Below are 20,246 nucleotides of genomic sequence, written 5' to 3'. Positions count from 1 at the left end.
CACTGGTTTCCTCTTTTTATTCACCTCTATGTTTCTGTCTTCTTCAGCTTTCTCAGTCTTCCTCCTGTATCCATGTCACTCTGTCCAGTAAAAAACAACTGTGATTCATCCTTTTCTCTCTCTGTCCACCTCCACATTCTCCTCATGTCTGACCCTCCAGATGAGCCTGCATTTTCTTCTATGACTTATCACCAGACTCGTGGGGTAACGGATTACAAGTAACTGGATTACGCAATCAGGGTGGGAAGAAATAGGTAACTTTATTGCCCTAAAGTAACATGAAAAAAATTACGCAATCAGATTTGGCCCTTCAATAGTGTTGTGTTTGTCAGATAGCTTAGAGATTTTGTATCTTCACCTTAATCCGCATATTTCTACTCACTAATGCCGGTCCAGTTCTATATCTATTTTGAGATGTTTCTATTTTACAATTGTTTATTTATACTCTTTTAATTTCTACTTTTTTTTATGCTGCTGATATGAAAAGCTTGTCCCAATTTGGGATCAATAAAGTACATCTTATCTTATCTTATTTTATCTTTAAACAATGGAGATTACTAGCAGGATTAAAATGCTACAATACATTTGAACTAAAGATCAATATATTATAGTTTAAAGTTCATTCTTTATTACAAAATATCTTTATTTTATTTATTAATGCAGTAGGTGAACACATAACTGTACATGAATAAAAATACCGTTTGCTTTTAATTCATGTGTCATACTTAGACAGCATTTGTAAACTATAGTATCCTGTATGTGAACCCTATTATTTAAGAGGACACAATTTTAATAAGGATATCTTGGTTTATTTTTTCCTACGGTAACATTGTTCTGTCGTCTTACATAATACACTTGTGTTGAGCCATCTTTCCTCTTGTATTTATCTTAGATTGTATTTGATATTAAGGTAATCCCTAAATCACAGAAAGTAATCAGGCTACAATACTTTTATATTGTGTTACCTAGATTAGGTTACTGATTACCGTTTTTTTTTACAGGCAGCTAGTAATTGTAATGCGCTTTATTTTTCAAGTAACCCTTCAAACCCTGCTAGTCCCTGCTGTAAACACAGCTGCTGAGTCTAGCGCAGCCTCTCCAGTGTAGCGCTCAGTAGTCCTCTCTACACTCCATACTCTGTGGTATTGATACGTAGAGAAGGGTCTGGCCTCAGCTGGGAAACCATCGATCAATGATATTGAACTGCAATCAATCAAGGTCGGGTCTGAGTTGGAGACTGCCAAGCTGATATGGAGACTCAAAGTCTGAGTGTGTAAGCGTCTCTCAAGGGTCTGAGTGTGTGTGTGTGTGTGTGTGTGTGTGTGTGTGTGTGTGTGTGTGTGTGTGTGTGTGTGTGTGTGTGTGTGTGTGTGTGTGTGTGTGTGTGTGTGTGTGTGGGAAAGTCATGAACGTCAGAGCCCCCGTCCTATACACTCTCATTCCTGAGCGCGACCCCACACCACCTGACCTGGACACCAGTCAACACCCTTCGTGTCAGAGCCTGTCTGACCTTCACGGTCAGCGGCGTGACCCCTAAGCCTCCTTTGTGCCCTCCCACTCAATTCAACACCAGCCGGCGACCCCACACCTCACACTTCACGACCTGCGGGGGAGGCACGCAGGGGAGAAGGTGCCTAAAGGGTGAGAAAAATCAGCGAGCTCAATACCTTCTGTGGGGATGTAGTTGAGGGGCCCCGGTTCCTCTGGGAACGCCGAGCTGGCCGCTTGGAGCAGCCAACACAGCAGGAAGAAGGGAGGGGCCACGGTCGCCATGGCAACAGAACGGCAAAGTCTGTGGAGGAAAGACAAAAAAAGGAATTAGCGTTTCCCTAAATGAGACAAAGGAGTGACACACAGAGACATTTATAACTCACTCCATCTCTGACTAATTAAATAAAAACGGGGTGCTGTTTTTCTGTGTCTGACTGAAGCTCCATCTTTGCATTCCCTCGGCATCTCTATCTTTTCATCCGGAGTGAAAAAGCAGCTCTGAGCGAGGGATTAAGTGTCCACTCAGCGGTGAATGCAGCCATATCGCAGTGGCACAACATGACCACATCAAACTTCACACCATCTATGACACATCTGAGAAAAATGAGAAGGAGGCAAAAGGGCCCGACATTTTGGGCTAGACAGGGGCCAGTATATGGCCCATAGATGAATGGAAAATCTGTATAGGCAGAGAGTGAGTGAAAGGCTCTATACATCAAGCATTATCCAGGATATAAAAGAGGCTGGTGGTAAGTGGTGGTTTGCTGAAATTAAATGATTGCCAGTGACGCAAATCACCTCTCTGACGGCGGAGTTGAACTGCTTGTATTTTTTTATCGGGCGGTAGAGGGACTACAGGATGTGATTCATGTGGAAATACAAATGATATCCAAATTAAATTACCCTACACGATCCATCTAGAAAATGTACTCGGAGGATTCAGCCGCAAACCTCAGAAGGCATGACTGGCTGCCTGTCCGCTACCTCTGCACGCTCTTACTGAAATGTTGTGTGTTGGAATTAAATGTGTATCCAACAGGCGCTTTTATCCAAGTTGTTATTATCCTGAGCTCTGACTCATCTGTAATTACCTATCAATGTTTCCCTCGCCATGCAAGCCTGGCATGGAATTGTGTTTTTGGGCGAAAAAAATCACAAACGTAATTTGAAAATCCCACAACTCGATTTTCTTCTTGTTGGCGGTTTAACACTGAACGCAACATTCAGGGTAATTTGTTTTGAAAATCAAGCAGAGGGGGCCTCCATCGCCACGTCTGTAAACACAAAGCATTTCTTTCATGTCATGCACAATTGCCACATCTCGTATTTGGATACTCAAGGTTGGATTTCTTTATGCAAAACTGCTCCGCATTTGACTGTGGTCACAGACGCTCAGTGTGTAAAACAATGCAAAATCAACAACACTTGAATATAAAGTACCCAGCCTTTCATTTCTGTGTCAGTCTTTATCGCTCTGAGACTCTTTTACACGTCTTTCTCAGTTCATCTCAAACTGAACTGAACCATCATTTGAATTTAAGAGCTTTACTGGCTAGGATTGAGTATGTCACGTTGTTTATTGTAACCGATTTGCACAGGATCATTGTCATGTTGAAACTAGACTGTATATTGTTGGTGGCAAAGTCAATAGGGACTTGGCTTAGGAACTAGAAGGTCAGCTAGTTCAAGTCCTGCAAAGGCCAAGCGCTACCGAGGTGTCCCTGAGCAAGGCACTGTTCCCTACACTGCCCCCCGGGCGCAGTACATAATGGAAGCCCACTGCTCCTAACACTAGGATGGGTCAAGTGCAGAACTTTCTCCTCTATGGGACCATTAAGGGTATATTCTAACGGAAGAAAATGAAAAATCTTCCCTCAAAGTTGCCACAAATTTAGAAAGCCACTATTGTTTAATTTGGCAGCAGTAATTGTAACTTTAAACAGGAAGCAGCAAATACTGCCACAATAAACACAATATGGAATAATGATTAATGCTTAAACATAGGCTAGTATAACAGATGGATAAGTCATTAAGACAGGGAATTGACTTTAATCTCCGTTATACACAAAAATCTGGCTGAAGTAACATCTCAAAATATTGTTTATACACAAACATCTGTGTAATCAAATAACTATTTACAGCTTGTCATATTAGACCAAGTAAGGCTAATGAAGCAACAAGTGTACTGAAGTGTGTCAGTGTGAGTTTTTGTGAAGAAAGCTTCTTGAAAGTTTACCCAGTACATTAGAACTGGAAATAATGCATCTGGCTCAAACAATGACAAACAAAGTTACACCAATATACCTGAGTGGTACTAATACTTAAGGCTATACAGTGTTAATTATAAGCAAAATAGGAGTGGTTAATGGGTTTTATCTTAATCGTAAATTAAATTAAAGTTAGAACGGAATAAAGTTCAACAGTAACGTAAAAAGAAAGTTGACATTCTCTTTGTTGTTACATAGAAACCTCTTTCAGTCTCTCCCTCTCTCCCCAGAAGGGTACACAAAGCCATTGTGCGGCCCATCTCTTTAATGGAGTCTCAGACATAACCTTATCAGGACACATAATCTTTATGGGACATTTCTCACATTCCCTGCGCTGACATCAGAACCAAAGTGGGAGGCATGCTAATTACTCAACACCCACAAGGCAAATTACAGGAGGTGGAGGAGAGAAAAAAGTCCCCACGAGAAGAAAGGAGGTCACGGGGTAAAGAGAGGGTGAGATGAAGTGAGAGATAAGTGAGACAGAGTGAGAGACAAAGAAGAGGAGAAGATGAGAAGTCAGGAAGTCACTATATCCAATCACAGATTCTATTGTTTCTGCTATTAATAATGTATGAATAAATGTCAGGCGGTACGCATTCGATTAGTATAATTAGACACCCTGGGCTATACAATTTCATGGGACAGCAGAATAAGTAGATACACAAGTATAACAGTGTGTGTGTGTGTGTGTGTGTGTGTGTGTGTGTGTGTGTGTGTGTGTGTGTGTGTGTGTGTGTGTGTGTGGGTGCGCGACTGGTTCAGAGCCGAAGCATCTCTGTAATTATGACAAATGGACGTAGCCGAGTCCGTCCAGGAGCCTCGCAGCACGGCTCAGGCTGTAGTAATTCGGCATTATCACTGAACGAGGCATACTGCAAGTCACATGTACATTTTGCCATTTGGAGGAGACACTAATACAAAATATCCAACCCCAGGGTGCTATAGCGCTCCGTGTACGAAATTGAAATGGTGGTAGATGTCACTGAATTCATATTGAAGCTGGCACACTGTGAGGGCTTAAGACACATTAAAATACTACGCTGTCAGGAGCACATTACTGTGTCAGCTATTTCACCGGGGGGGACTATTGTTTTCAGTGTTGTGACAAACATATTCAGGGATTGAGCTTGTTTTTTGGCGCCATTCCCGAACAGTCTTACTTGTTCGCCGAGTCAATGCATTTATATTTATTTATATATTCGATACACATGGTAAGTGACGATAGAGGAAGACGAATGCAAGCGATAGCCAGCGGAGGGAAACTTTAGTCGGAGCTTTAAAACTCCATCAACTCTAACTATCTTTCCTTTACTTTTAATTAAACAGAACTCCTGAACTCACCACCAAGCTCCATTTACTGCAAATGTTTTTAAACAACCTTGTTAATTTGACTGTTTCCACAGCACCAGAACAGTTTACTTATGGGTGTTTAGGCAGTATATACATATGGTAAGTGACGACAGAGGAGGGGAACATGGGAGCGGTAGCCGGTTGAGTGAAACTGGTCTGACGCCATCAACTCTACACTACACTTTATTGCAACGGGACCCTTGAACTTACCACCAAGCTCTATTTAGTTCAGATCTCTTTAAACAAACTTGATATTTGTCTATTTCCACCGCAGGTAGGTGGACAAAAATGCAAAGGATAGCTGGTAGAGTGAAACGTCAGTCTGAGCTTTCAAACTCCAACAACTCCACCTATCTTTTAGTTACTACTAAGGAAATAGGACTCCTGAATTTATAACCATGTAAACAACCTTTGTAATTAGTCTGTTTCCTCAGCACCAGATCAATTTGATTATGGGTCCTTAGGTAATATACCTTTAAATATACCCAATACGGTAAGTGGGAATGATATCTGAGCTTTAATACCCCATCAACTCTAACTATGTTATAATTTTGATTAAGAAAACAGGACTGCTGAACTGTGCTCCATTTGCTTCAAATCTATATAAACAACTTTGTTAATTTGTGTGTTTCCTCAGCACACAATATATTTCATTAGGATAGTAAAGCTAACATAAATATGGAATAATTATGGTAAGTGGCAATAGGAAATATGCAACAATAAGTGGTTGTTTGAAATGTTAGTCTGAGCTTTAAAAACACCATCAACTCTAACTATCTTTCCTTTACTTTTAATTAAACAGAACTCCTGAACTCACCACCATGCTCCACTCGCTTCAACAGGATTTACACAGACTTGTTAATCTGTCTGTTTCCCCAGTACCAGATCAATTTGATTATGGGTGTTTAGGCAAGTAATTTCCTAAACAAAGTCATTAAGAGATCATTTAGCCGCAGAAAAAAAGGTTGGGAGGGGGAGGGAGTCGGGTGTAGAGGGTGCTATGTCTCTCCGGACCCCATTAGACAACACCAGAATGATCACTATTGTGGATAACTTAGATAACAAATCACCAGCCAATCAGTCAATGATGTCGAGTGTCTTTAGCACAGCCCTAATGAGGACTGATATAGCACAGAAACAGAGGCAAGCCGGGGAAAAGAACAGAGGCGTAAACTACAAGCGCAAGCGGTTTAATGGCAGGGAAGAGATGTGAGGAATTCATGCAATGTGGAATTGGATGCTGTTTATACAGATGTAGGAATGACCCTCTGCTGCAAAGGGTTCAGATACTTTGCATGCAAATAGAATACCTCATAGCCAAATGAAGGTGTTAATATACTCTAAATGCTTTAGTCACTTATTACAGTTGCCATGGCTCTCCGTTCCTTCTCGGCTCAATCTACCATTTCCCTTTTTACCATCTCATTACACATTGCTTTATCCCTCCCTCAGCACCGGTGTTGTCGACATGTACGTTCTGGATGTGTTTTTCATTACACAGCCATGAGGTACTTGCACAGAAAATTGGACGGTTGAAAGGAAACCCAAGATTATGCGTGTCCTAGATATAGGGAAATGGTAATGAAATAGAGCAGCATTAATGGGAACACTGTGGTGGTTAGGGTATTTATGATTAAAATATTTAACAGCACGGCTGTCAATTATTATACAGAGGTATCAAAACTGGAAACACAGATTCAAGCAAGCAATAGTCTGATATAATCCCTTTTCACACTGGTTGCCCAGCTTTAAAAAGCCTGAATGAAAGAAAAGGGAAAATTCAAACGTGGTCGGTTTCCATGCAAATCCTGTTATCATGATGGAACGAGGCAAATTACATTTTAATACTCAACAACTATAATATTTTTTAATATCATTTAATATAAAAAGCTGCTGTTTTCAGTGGAAAAGCTTGGGGAATGGTGTACCAAACAAACACCAAACATTAGTAAGGAGGTAAAGAGTTGTGATATTTCTCTCAGGAGTTAATTTTGGACAGTACTTCTCACTTGCACTCAACCAATGTCCAAAAGTCTACATAAATACTAATGTTGCTCTAAATATGTATTTGAACAACAGCTATTCTCTCCCGATGTTGTTTTAAAGAGCTCGTCATGATGCCCCAAAGCGTCACCAATTTACAGTATTGGTGATTAATGAAGCGTTATCAAGATTTAACCATGCTGTTTAAGTTAATCTCCAATAAGGTTATTTGTCTTTGGGACATGAGAGAAGCTATAGCAGCAGTAAAAGAAGACACGGTAACCTTGTCTTGATTCAATTCAATCCATTTTTTAATAAAGCTCCGTACGAAGTGATTATACTGGATCGAAGTCAACCACAATCTGAGGATTTCAAGCCCTAATAACCTTTGTTATTGTAAGGAAGATAAACTCAAAGTACCAAAAGACTTCGGGATTGATTTTTAAAACACTTAATAACTTTTTAGGAGGAATTAATGTTCAGAGAAATACTCCTGAGCTGCAGGCTTAAGGGTGAGCTCCTCTCTGCTCTGCTTTTAATGTTCCACATCATGAGATGACCTTCAGAGTGTGGTACATGAAACTGTGTTGGTACAAGGGAAAATGTATTAAGTAAGAGGTGGAGGATTTTATGATTGTTCCATTTTCTTTATGCAGGCTTAAGGACACCACATAGATTTCCCAGAGACTTGCCTAATTGTCATATAAGTGATAGTGGAGAGGCTGCTTTATGGAGTGTGTAGAATCAATGACAGGGTGCTGCTGCGTTGATCTTCTATCAGCAATAACATAAGACGCTGTACACATCGAGGGATGTGAAGAGGCAAGGGAATAAAGAATAAGATGTGAGAAAGAACACTGTGAGTGAAGAATCAAGGCTAACCGGGGGGAAAAAACACAGCAGCTACATAAAAAGAGTTTTTAAAGTGAAGTCAGGACACATTGGGACAAATAAAATGAAACATATATTGCACTACAGGGTGTGATGAAGGGAAACAGGAGTGAAAAATAGAATAGAAGTAAAGGCATTCGAACAGACAGGGGGGAGTCACACCGGACATAAAGAAAGTGAAGCCAAGAATGTCTGGAATGAGAGAGACAGAAAGACAAAGAAACAGAAGAGAGGAGGAGAGTGGAGCCAACAGTACACTTGCATTGCCAGATTTATATCCATACTGGGCCAAGATTGGACTAGTGGGAAGGACCTCCTGGCTCTGTAATAGCCTGGTTTTCAAATTATCTAAAAGGGATGACATGTTTCTGTATTTCCTCATGAGAAGTAAAGAGGAGTCCCTCAGGGCCCTGTACTTGGACCATTGCTGTTCAGCATTTATATGTTGTCTCTAGGCCACTTCAAATCAAAAACACAGTGCATATCATCATCATTATGCTGATGACACACTATTATACACAACTCATGCTTGTCCCCTGGAGACTTCAACTCTCTTTAGTCACCGATTGAATGCAATAAATACTTAAAGAACTGGATGGCCTGCAACTTCCTCCAAGTTAGCAAAGACCAAACCAAATTGTGGGTGGTGGTGCTGATCCTCTGTGGCAGGAAATATGTTCTCATTAGCCTCTTTCTTCCTGTGAGTTCAGTACCACAAAGGTCATACATCTGGTAAATCTGGGGTTTTTTGTTAACTACGGCTTAGGTATTAAGTCCACCTCACCAAACAGTAAAACACTAACCTGCTAAATAGAGGCAGTATTTTCAATATAAAAAGATTGTGGGCTCACTACAAGTTTCTCAAAATGCTTCTGCCAGAGCATGAGTATAACAATTAAATCAAATCACACCTGCGACTTGTTAAATCTCTGAAATGGTTTCCAGTTAGTTTGTGGGTTGATTACACAAGGCCTTATTCCTACTCTACAGTCAGTACCTCTCTGACTTGCTAATCATATAGATTCCTTTCAGACATCTTACGTCATCTAGCACAGGCGCTCTGGTTGTACCAAAGAATGAAACGTTAACAAAGCAGGTTTTGTTTTTTATCGTTTAAGATGCTGGGATACTTTTTTCCAGAGTGTGCTAGATGTGCACTAACAAAAACATTGTTGAAAAGCAGACCCAAAACATTTACTTACCCCTGTTTGTATTTTAAACAGCATCAGATAGTTGTTTGTTTGTGCATCGTGTCTCCCCTAGAGTAAACTGTCCGTACGAATAAAAATGTGTTTGTTTTGCCTCCCTAAAACATTTTAAATCTGCTCTGCTGACCCTGGTCCGTTTACCTCCTCCATGACTCCCCGACGTGAATGCACATATGCACAAGCACATGCACTGTAAACTGTACACACAACAAAATAACAAACATACACATCTCCTCTGGGCATTATGCCTTCACTTAAGCCAAACCACAGTCTTCCCCCACTATCTCTCTCAGGCCTAATGTAAAAACGATGCAGGAATCCCCTCCACTAGAGCAAAATGCACAAATGGTTTCCTCCCCTCGCTTAGGCCTTGAGTGACCCGAGGTCTGTTTATTAGATATTTGCATCACCATGAAATCCTGGAGCCTCAATAACGTTGCACATATTTAAAGAGAGAGAGAAAATGAAAAGGTTGTGAGAGGGGGAGAGGGAAAAGATAGGGAGTGCGAAATAAATGAAAAATGAGGAGTGACCTTTATGCAAAGAACACTGTTTTTTCCCATGCCCTGACAGACACCATGGATTTATGCAGTGGGAACTATGTGCAAGATGTGCGGGAGGACAAAAACATATCTGTACCACCCCTCTTTTATCCGAATCAGACCATGAGAACACGTCCTCTGTGTCTTTTCACCTGCCAGTTACATGAGTTAGTACAGTATCTTCTTTACACAGCACCATGTGGCTAATGGATATATCATTTCAGGGGATTTAAAGGTTGGTGCTGGAATAAGATAATCTCTGACTCTTTCTCTCTGCAGTGGATGTGCTCCCAGTAGCGGGTGAGAGTTAGCCCTGCTAAAGAGCGCTGGATGACAGAGCAGTAATGCAATACCTGTAATAGCTTATTGTTGATGAATGGATATCTTTGAGTATTACTGGAGCTCTCCTTGGAGTTGTGTCACTGTCATTAACCTTCATAGTCCTTTAAAATTACAGCTGCTGAGACACCGGGGGACACAAGAGCTACTTTTGCAATCTACACGGAGTAGAAGAAAGTTTTTGCAGCATTGTCTTACAACGTCTCCATGACTCTGCAGGTTAATTATAGGGCTGTGCTTCTGGATGAAGACTCTCGAAACAGGAAAGCCAAAGATAAATATTTGATTCTCGGTGCCACAGATATCTTTTTTCTTTTTACCTTCCCCTGTGTTACCTCTCCTCGCTTCTTTCATCTTTCAGGCTTCAACATGCTTCATGGAAAAAACAGAAACATCACAGATCACATCACAACAGTGGAGATAGGCCTGACCTTTGGCTCGCCACCAGTTTACAACCATCATTAGCAGGGCAGGGATCAGGGGCCAAAGCCATAAATCACACTCAAACCATCCGTGTAGGAGAAACTCAGCTACACTGCAGTAAAAATGAAAAGAAAACACACTCTCAGACTGACAGGGGGGCTAAAAGCAGCCCCATCCATCACTGGCTGGAGGCTCCATAAAGCCAGAAGAAGAAAACACACAAGGCGATAATCTCCAGCACGGTTATAAATAATACAGAAACTTTGCTAATGGCAATAAAAAGGTCCTGCAGCATGACAGGAACCTTCTAGATGTGATTATTCGACTAAATTTCCCCCAAGGACATGTATTATCTGGCATTAATACTCAGGGGTAACTCAATAGGGGGATATGTTCCCTTCCAGTTTGCCCTCTTTGCTGGTGAATTAGGAGGTATATTTATTGTAATGGCAACAAGTGACTGTAAGTCGGGGGTAAGAGGTTGGGTGGCGGGCAAAAATAGAACATTTAGGGGAAAGTGGAGGACATTGAAGAAGGAAAACAGACTTCAGACTGTACTTTTGTTCTATATTTGCACAATGGTAATAGTAATCTGCATCTCGTAAAAGAAGGTATAAAGAAAAAGAGAATACAAATGAGCAGCTGTTTTGGACTCATCCTTACAAGTGTTGATATAAAACAATGAGTTGTTCAACTGCAAAGCGATTTTCACCTTGATATTTATAATGCTAAAACTTTTTATAGAAAAGGCCTTGAAAATAATGAGCCCTAATGGGAAGAACTATGATATAAGAGCAGAGTGAGGCATTACTGTAAGCATTGTTTTATCAACATAGAAGTGATTTTGTCACCAATTCCCTGATATTTTTTTATTGAGGATAGTTTTTCTCATTTAAAGCAACTGTACTTTCCGTTTGTTTATTCTGTAAAAAACCATGAGAGTAAAAACAACACACTGTGGTTTTACGAGGACAGTTTCTTGGCTGTGAGCAGTTACTTCCTGGAGTCTTGTTGTAATAGAAAGGTTGCCAGGAAATCAGCAGCGACTACAGGAAGCCACAAGTAATAGTCTGGCAGGTAGTTCCTCCTACAAAAAAACAACATACAATATATATGCTAATCTTGTTAGCATTATTGTTGCTTAAAGGCAGGATTTGATTTGCGTTGTAATGCTAGGCTAAGCTAACTTGCTGCTGGATGTGGCTTAATGCTGCTTTTAACAGACAGATATTGCAGTGGTATAGATATTCTAATAAAGTGTTTAAGCATCTTAACTCACACAACACAGAGTGGTTGAACAAAGCATAATGCCAAATGCATAGAGGCTTTTGTTTGACACAAAGGGCAGCAATGATCTGGTGACTCACATCACGAAAAGGAGGGCAAAGAGGCACAAGGATCACAGAGATCTATATATATTTGGGATTTACATCTCTGTGTGCTGAAAATATTTACCTTCTCTTCCTCTAGTTTACCTTCCTACACATTGCATGGAACTCTGCCATATAAAGCTAATACTTGATTTATGGCCTTGGGATTAACAAATTAAAGTTGATGGGGAAATAATTCACTGTGTAGAATACTATTCAGGGATAATATGTCCCTCGGCTGTGTCAAGATTATTTATTTATAATTGCAAGTTTCACAGGAAAAGCTTCTTGTGTCAAGAAAACTCCACTGTGAACGCCCCCATCATAAAAAGTATTTAGAAAAATTCTCTCTCGTTTGATAGGGAGGCATAATGTCTTCTCCCAGAGGAGGCCAACAGTGGAGAACAGGCACTGGCAAAGATAGAAAAAGCCTCACTTGCAATTCCCCAGCTTCTGATTGCACTCATGCACCCAGGCTGTAAATGTGCATGACAGCTTGCACACTCCAAACTCATGTGCATTTGAAGCAATCTGGATTATATTTCCATTTTACTAGGCTACCCATCTTTTCTCCCCTTTCTCCTTTGTCCCCTCCAACCATTTAGTCTGATCATTTCTATCATTTCCAAAACAAGTTCACACAGTTTCTCCAAGGTTTCTCTCTTAGCTTTATCTTTCCTGGTTGCTTTGAATGTCACATGTGGACACACGAACACATGCACACTACGCCTCACGTTGACATCTTTGCACACAATGCAGTCGTAAACAAAGACACAAGCCTGCGTTTGTGCCGAGCAGTAGATCCAAACAAACGAACAGAAATAAACACACACAAACACACACACACTCTATCGTTGCATTGCAGGCATAACTCCCAGGCCTGGCTGTGTGCAAGTTTGATCCCTCTCACCGTGTCTGAGAGGCATGTTAATCAGTGAAGGAGGCTGCCAGCTCAACCATATATGTCTCTATCTTCCTCGCTCTCATTCCCAGCATCTCCGTCTCTCCTCTTCTATCTGCATCTCCTCTCCCCAACCCGTCTTCACTCTTGTCACACCCCGTACCTTATTGTATTTATCTCAAATTCCTCTCCTTCTCCTCCCGTTCTTGCTCCAGCTCTCACCCCATCACAGCAAATCAAGTTTTTTTTTCTTCTCTTTTTTGCTCCTACATTTTAATGGATCCCCTTCCTGGGTTGGACAGCTGAGATTTAAGACACTGAAGACTGAAAGGTTTATTTAGAAAGGGCTCTGTGAAGATATCTCACCAGCCTGACATTTCACTGCACTCTTCTATCCCCTCTTCCTGTCACCCCCTCCCTCAGCTACGAGGCTGGGATTCGTTTGTGCCGTGTTTAAGTGGATTTGGTTATGGTGATCAGGGTGGGTGGCGGTAGGATGCTGGATGAGTTTCACAGGACGAGTTTTGAAGAACGAGCTTTGAGAGATGAAGGGCAGGGGGAAAGGGAGGATTGGAGGATGGTGAGAGGAGAGACAGTTGTGCGGAGATAGATATATCGGTTATGTGTTTACAGAGACGTCAAGGAGGTTTCCTCTCAAGCACTCATAAGTCATGAGGGGGAGTGAAGGAAGGTGGTCATCTCCGTGCGGACAGCCGTAACAATGGTGAGACAGATGACTATGGAGCAGAGTGAAGGAGGGACAGAAAGAAGCAAATTAGAGGAGAAGGAGAACATGAAGTGTGGTGAGTGCACTCAATTTAGAGAGGAGAGCGTGTCCATTCAAAGGTTCCACATGTGTAAAGTGCGAGTACAAAAGAAGCCTTTTAGCTTTCTCAAACAATGGCGCGGGGCCGAGACACAAATTAAAAGAGATGTTGCTTTGTTGACCTGAATAACTCACGCAGACGGCCAAAGGAGATGTGTCATGGTTAACAGCCTCTCTTCTTTATTCTACTCTATAAGGCTCTCGGGCTTGGCCTCCATCCGTCGTGTCGTTTAAAAATAAATGCATTCACATGACACACTTCAGAGATTGCATCTCAATGGGAGTGTCTCTGCTCAGTCACCCAGTACCATCAATTCCCATTTGCATAAAACGGGCTCAAGCTCAAGCCTCCTCGTCGTAGCTCTACGATCACAGGGATGTTCAACGATGTAATTTTGTACCTGGCATCTCACGGAGCGGATCAAATCAATATAAGCTATTTCCCCTTGGTAGTCAATGGTCCCCGCTGTGGTTGTCAAGTTAATTCAATAAAAAAGCAGTGGAAACGACGAGCGCAGGGAAATATGTTGGGGAGCTCTTACTTATATGACATGGAAATAACAGGAGTAAAGCATTCACAGCACAGAGGAGTGGCTCCTGTAAGCTATGCAGGACACTGGAAGTATTGATTTTGACGGCTGGAGTACAACATCCTCGAGGATATGCGAGGGTGAAAGGCTGTACGGTTGAGCTTTTCTCTCTGTGTGTTGCCTGTCATGAAGTCAGTGAAGAGGAATGGAGCAGCTCATCTGGGTCTCTTATATCCCCACATAACAAAAACAAGAAGCCAACACACAGCTCCATCAGCCCTCTCTCTCATCTCCCCATTAAAGCACTGGTCTAGTACACAGGTTCTTTGTGCTTCTTCCAATGCGGCAGATTGGTAGCTTTAGACATTATTTTGTTGTCTGAATAACAGGGTAAGTGGCTCGTTCATTGATTGGTCTTTCTCCGGGCTTTTGAGCAACAGGGTGTAACGTCGCAGAGCCAAACAGACAGCAGACTAACCCCCTGCTGTGGCTGTTGACAGAGGCTGCCATTTAAAAAAAACACGGGGAAGAGGAAAAACAACGAGGCGTTAGGCAAAATTGCCCAGCTTGGTTTCAACTGAGTTTTTTCCTCCAACACTATCATCCAGCTGGAATATCTTTACAAAAACTCTGAAGTTTAAGTTCGCCCCGAAAGATAAGGCAGGAATGCTTCAGGGTATGTGTTGTCCAATTGCATGAAATGAAAAGTCTTGCTTTGGATACTCTTACAGAGTTGTATATCCTCAATATGTGATGTTCAATGAGTTCCAGGAGCTGTTTTTGTGATGAATTTGCATGTACCCATTTTCCTTAAAGCCAGCTTAGTCTACTTCTGCTGAAGTGGCCTACAATTGGCAGTCTGACTCTAAAAAAGGGCGCTGAGACAAAAGGGAACATGATACATTCAGTACATGGAGGTGGACACACCAAGCCGTCGTACAGTAACAAACCCCTCGACAGCATAACATGGCCCCGGGCTGTACTTCTTTGTAGACTATAGTGGCTACTGTCAGTGGAGCCTCTCTTCACAATGTCTGCCTGTATGTCCGACTAGTAAAGAAACTCAAGCCTTAAGTGTTTGACATAAATACAGTTAAAGACAGTCTTCTCAGTGTATTTTACTGGGGAAAACAGATGAATTGGGTTATAATGTCTCCATTCAAGCAGCTTTCCTTCCCACACATACATCTCCTACTGGGGAAAAACACAAACCCCCTGTGGGAAAGGAATGAACGGAGCCAAGGCGTCAAATCTGTTGTTCAGGACAACACACTATATGATCGTGCAAATGCCCGGTATGTCATATTAATATACAAGTAAAAACGCCAAAGAATACATTAAATAACGTCACTCTCAGCAGGTCAGTGAACAGCAGGTAGCAGCAGCTGATGCTCGGCTGATCTTCATGCGCTATGAGGTGACATTTGTTCTTGTTGGTGGATTATTAATCTGATATATTTCACTCCGCTGCCAATATGTTGACATCTTGCCACACTGGTGCACCTGTGACCAGTCATCTGCAGCCATACGGAAAGAAAACCTCAGAAAAACAAATTACAAAGTGTCAGCTGTTCAGTTAGGATGGATGTAAAAATCTCACAAAAGAACTGCACAGCAGTAGCGTTTCTGGTGGAATTTGAAACACTACTTTAAAATAGGAGAGTGTAAATACTTGTAAAGATTTTGGCAAGCAGGAATGTGGAGAGCATGTGCTGTATTGTCGGTGCACATGGCAATTAGATGTGAAGCTCCGGGCCGTGATTGATCCTGCAACAACAACCTGCCTGTTTATTGACAGACCTCCTGAGTTTCACCGCTGCACAGAAGCCCCAAGGCCACTTTGTTGGGCCCCAGCTTTATGTGTCTCTCTCTATCCCATGCTCTTTGTAAGCATGTGAGAAACAGCTCTATTCAATAATGCCTTGCCAATACAGGCCTGGTTTTCCTATCAAGAAGTGCAGCCTCAGAGCATGAAGGCCTTTATTATTTAATTGTGGCACTGGCAGATCCGTTTGATAAAGATCCACCTTGTCTCTGGAGCTATGGATTTGACATTAATCCAATACAACGTCTGAATATAGCTCATTGCATTAATATGATGTGCAAATTTCATTTCTGACAATACAAATACAAATAGGCAATGTCCATTCCAGAAATGGAACAATTATCAACAGTTATATCCCACTGGACAACGAGTGGGCGGCCTATCAGACAGTTTCATAAACTCATCTAAACAGATGGGTAAAAACTATCTTTCAATTTCAAAGTAAGAAATGAAGAAAGATGGACCTCTCAAATACAGTTTTAAAAATCTGTTCAGTCACTGAAGAGATATAAATACAATACGTAAGTTGCAAAGACAATACAGTAACATCAGCATGCTATAAGGTGTAGGCGGGGGATTTAAACATGAGCTGGAGAAGCATATATTGCTAGGAACTTAAAACCCTTTAGAAAGTCTCTGTAATGCGTCATATTATGAGGATATTAAGATAAGGAACATATGACCCAAGGAGTTTTCTCTTCTAAAGAGGTCTGTATAAACCTTCATGATTACTATTTTCCTTTCCACATTTGATCCGTTAAACATGGCCATTTGTAAACAAAGTTATTGTTTTTCTATTTGCTAACTTAAAATGGAGAAACCTGCCAGTCACACTCAAAGGCTTATCACTAAACCAAACCATCTGAAAAACAATGTGACGAAGCTATTTGCTGCAGAAAAAAGATAAACAATAATGTTTGTTATCCAGGTCACTTTTGTACCGCAAGTTTACCTCAAGGGATTATTTAATAGTTCTTTTCTCAACACCCATTTTAGCTCTGGCACCATTCTCCCATATCCAAGCAATTATCATGGTGAATATGATGAACCGTAAGCACAGAGTTGAATGAAAACTGCAATTATCCTTTGAATGTTTGAGAGCAAAAAAAGTTTAAAGCTACGGCATGACATCACGGAAGAATTTCTAGCATACCAAAAGTGCACTAATAAAACTGTGAGGACATGCAGTAGCTCTGTTTACAAAGGATGAAATCTAAAACAGCCAACTATTCTCCATCTGCTGCCAACAGGGCCGCGGAAACACAACATACAGCTGAAGGAAAGCTGTCAAACCTGGAAGCTCTTATTGAAAGGGAAATAGAGGGAATTGATTTCTATCTATAGGTGAGGATGTGGAGGAGAGGTAGAAAGAAGGAAGTGGAGAGAGGGTACAAAGACTGAGAGGAGAGACAGAGGTAAGCTCAGAGTGAGAGAGAGAGACAGAGAAGGAGCGCATAAATGAATTTTAGAGTCAGAGTGAGATGACACTGCGAGATAAGAATGAAAATAGAGGGTTGGATTGGAACGGCTTGAGACAAATGGAAAGATAGTGGAAAAGCAGCTTCGCCAGCAGTGTGGTAATGCCGTGCTCTCTCGCTGAAACAGTTTGGCTCATGACAAGATAAGGACAGCCATCACAACCTGAGCCTCCATTTTTACTCATCCTGAATAACACCCCCCCCCACACTGCATCGCGTCCCTTATCAGCAGCTGCTATTGTTCGAATCGTACACAGGCACAAACACAGAGGGACACGAATGATTAGCCGTTACAGTGACATTAAGTGGAATTTAAAGAGCGTTGTGAAAGGACAGACACAGTCCATCAATTTGCTTCTGAATTAGCCCGCCGGCTTTATGAGTCTGAGGCCGTAATGGCAGCGTTATTTCTCTTTCCCTACTCTCTCCTCTTTAATCGAACCGAGGACTTTGTTTTATGCCACATGTTAAAGCCTCTGTGAGCTTTGAAATGGCTGCCCAATGCTTATCAGAGTGACTCATGCAATTGGAAATCTGTCAGAGAGATAAAAAGAGGGAATGCAATTTTCGGACAAAAGGGATGAAGGTTTAGTTTGTAGTTCATGAACCTCAACATCCAAGTATTCTGTTCTCTCACTCTTTTCTTCCCGTGTATTTCCTCCTCTTTATGCCTTACTATGCCTCTCTCCTCTTTCTACAGTCAAGCATTGCTGCGTCCCTCAATGCCAATGGGTGCTATGGCAACAAGACATTGACTCCAGCAGTCTTACTGAATATGGGAGTCGACATGTGTGTTTGTGCGCGCGTGCGTGTGTGTGTGTGTGTGTGTGTTCGCAGCTTTTTGACTATATTCATATGGATTTGACACTTCTTTTCAAGGATTAAGTCCCAGTCACACTAAAGAGTGGCGTAGTGACACACAAATGCATGTTTAAACCATTTGTTTCCTGTCAAATCAATGTCTATATTCATTTATCTTCTACAGAGCAGCATTCTGTCAGAGGAGGGTAAATAAACCAACTGTGATCAACAAGCTTGTTAGCTCAATTGCTGACGATGGTTTAGTTCACACAGTTTATACAACTACAAACTTGTACCATCAATTCATGGCTCATAACTGCATAAAAAACAAACTTCTTCTGTCGATTATTTAGAGTTTCTTTCAGACTTGAAGATCAGAATCAGAATCAAGTTTATTGCCTGGTGTGTTTACACATACATAGAATTTGATTTGGTGTCTGGGGGTGCGAACATAAACAGTCTAAGAAAATAAGTTGGGAAAGTAGGTCAAAAATGTAAAAGGTAAAAAAGACAGGGGTTTGCTATCCATCAACCGTGAAAGTTTACATTATCAAGATAATCAAATATGACATTTGTATTGCTGTCTCCATAAATGGATCCACAAATTGGTGCAAATCCACTGAAATGATTCAATTTCATTAAGGCCTTTACTATACGCTAAAATGATCTATGTTCCCAATTTTATATCTACTTCCTAGAGTTTCCCCACCAAGTCACAAGAGTAAGCTGTCAACTCATGTGAATTCAGCTTTATTTTTAGTATTCTTACAAAGCACCGTCTGGCCAGTGCTGATGTCAGCCTGAGGCCGCGTTTCCTGCTATTCGCTCATATTGTATTGTAGCTGCTAATGGTGGCAAACTTCCTACACAAAAAGTTAAGAGCTCTCATCATACATTAAAACTTATCTGACAGGATGTGAAAACAAGGAAAGCATTTCTCTAAGGTGCTAAAAAAAAGCCAAAAGTCAGAGCTCTTTGATTTTCATGTTGAGGCTTTTACGCCAGTGTGAAAATTGAGAAACACCAAGGGCCAGAATCCATAGCCAATCACAAGTAAACCAGGAAGTTAAGCTCTGACTGAAGTTGCTCTTTGCTCTTTGCTGCAGTGGATAGTGAGCTTAAACTCCCAACAGATTTCAAGGAGGCAGCCTCATTTATCCTGAAGCCATGATGAGTGAAGCTCTTTGAAGGGGGGTCTGAGTAATGAGGGTAATGCTATGTAACCTGGCAAGTTGCTACACAAGAGCACGCCAAGAGAACGGAGCTGCATCCTCTGGGGAGGGGGGACAGCAAGGGCAAAGGATGCACATTGAACCTCAAAAACGCACAACATATTTGCCTGTGTGCTTCCGAAATATGCTCCATTTTTTTTGCTTCCAGTGGTGTTAATATGCAAAAGCTGCAGAAAGTGTAGAGCTGAACAGATGTTGGGATGCATTTTCTATTAGCATGGTCTCCCTGTAAGTGGGAGGGGATCTGGTTAGTCCAAAAAGAAGCAGATGCTGTTTATAGTGATCAAAGATGGCAAAGGAGAGACATGATGAGGAGACGGCCGGGGCGTACTGGGATGCTCAGACTTTCAATTTGATCAATATCAAAGGCACAGTGACAGTAGTTGGAGAGCAATGCATGTGAAATAGTTCAGTATTAGAGCAAATGCACTCCATAGCATCTTCCCTGCCAAGTCACATACACTATTGGAAAGGGGAAAACAGCTTTGAGAATGATAGTGAACCAACCAAAAAGCATAGTCAAAATATAGATTCAAAAACACAGTTGTCAGTTGTTTTGCTTATTTCCAGCAGAAATGTTTATCACAGTAACAATGACACTGAGAGAAACTAGTGATCAATGTAGTCATTCCAGTGAAAAACATGTTTATGCCTCTGCAAAGACGTTGTTTTCTGGGCTGTTTGTCCGCCCCATTCAGCCATAACTCAAGAATTTGTACACTTGTTATGACAATTTCATAAAAATGTCTAACAAGATGAGATGATAAACTGATCACATTATGGACG

The 20,246-nt window shown here is 41.4% G+C and overlaps 1 protein-coding gene across 1 annotated transcript in view; it reads right to left on the bottom strand.

Annotated features, from left to right (window-relative positions):
- Window positions 1-20,246, bottom strand: part of sema6bb (sema domain, transmembrane domain (TM), and cytoplasmic domain, (semaphorin) 6Bb) — a 134,312-nt gene that overhangs the window by 72,133 nt on the left and 41,933 nt on the right. The window contains 1 exon segment of the mRNA XM_063892269.1: window positions 1,668-1,792. Within this exon segment, the coding sequence (XP_063748339.1) occupies window positions 1,668-1,773 (106 nt within the window). The 5' untranslated portion in view covers window positions 1,774-1,792.

The sequence above is a fragment of the Eleginops maclovinus genome, chromosome 9 (assembly GCF_036324505.1).
Source record: "Eleginops maclovinus isolate JMC-PN-2008 ecotype Puerto Natales chromosome 9, JC_Emac_rtc_rv5, whole genome shotgun sequence".
Classification (NCBI taxonomy): domain Eukaryota; kingdom Metazoa; phylum Chordata; class Actinopteri; order Perciformes; family Eleginopidae; genus Eleginops; species Eleginops maclovinus.
The sequence above is the reverse complement of the archived record's forward strand: the minus strand, read 5'-3'. Positions and strand labels throughout refer to the sequence as shown.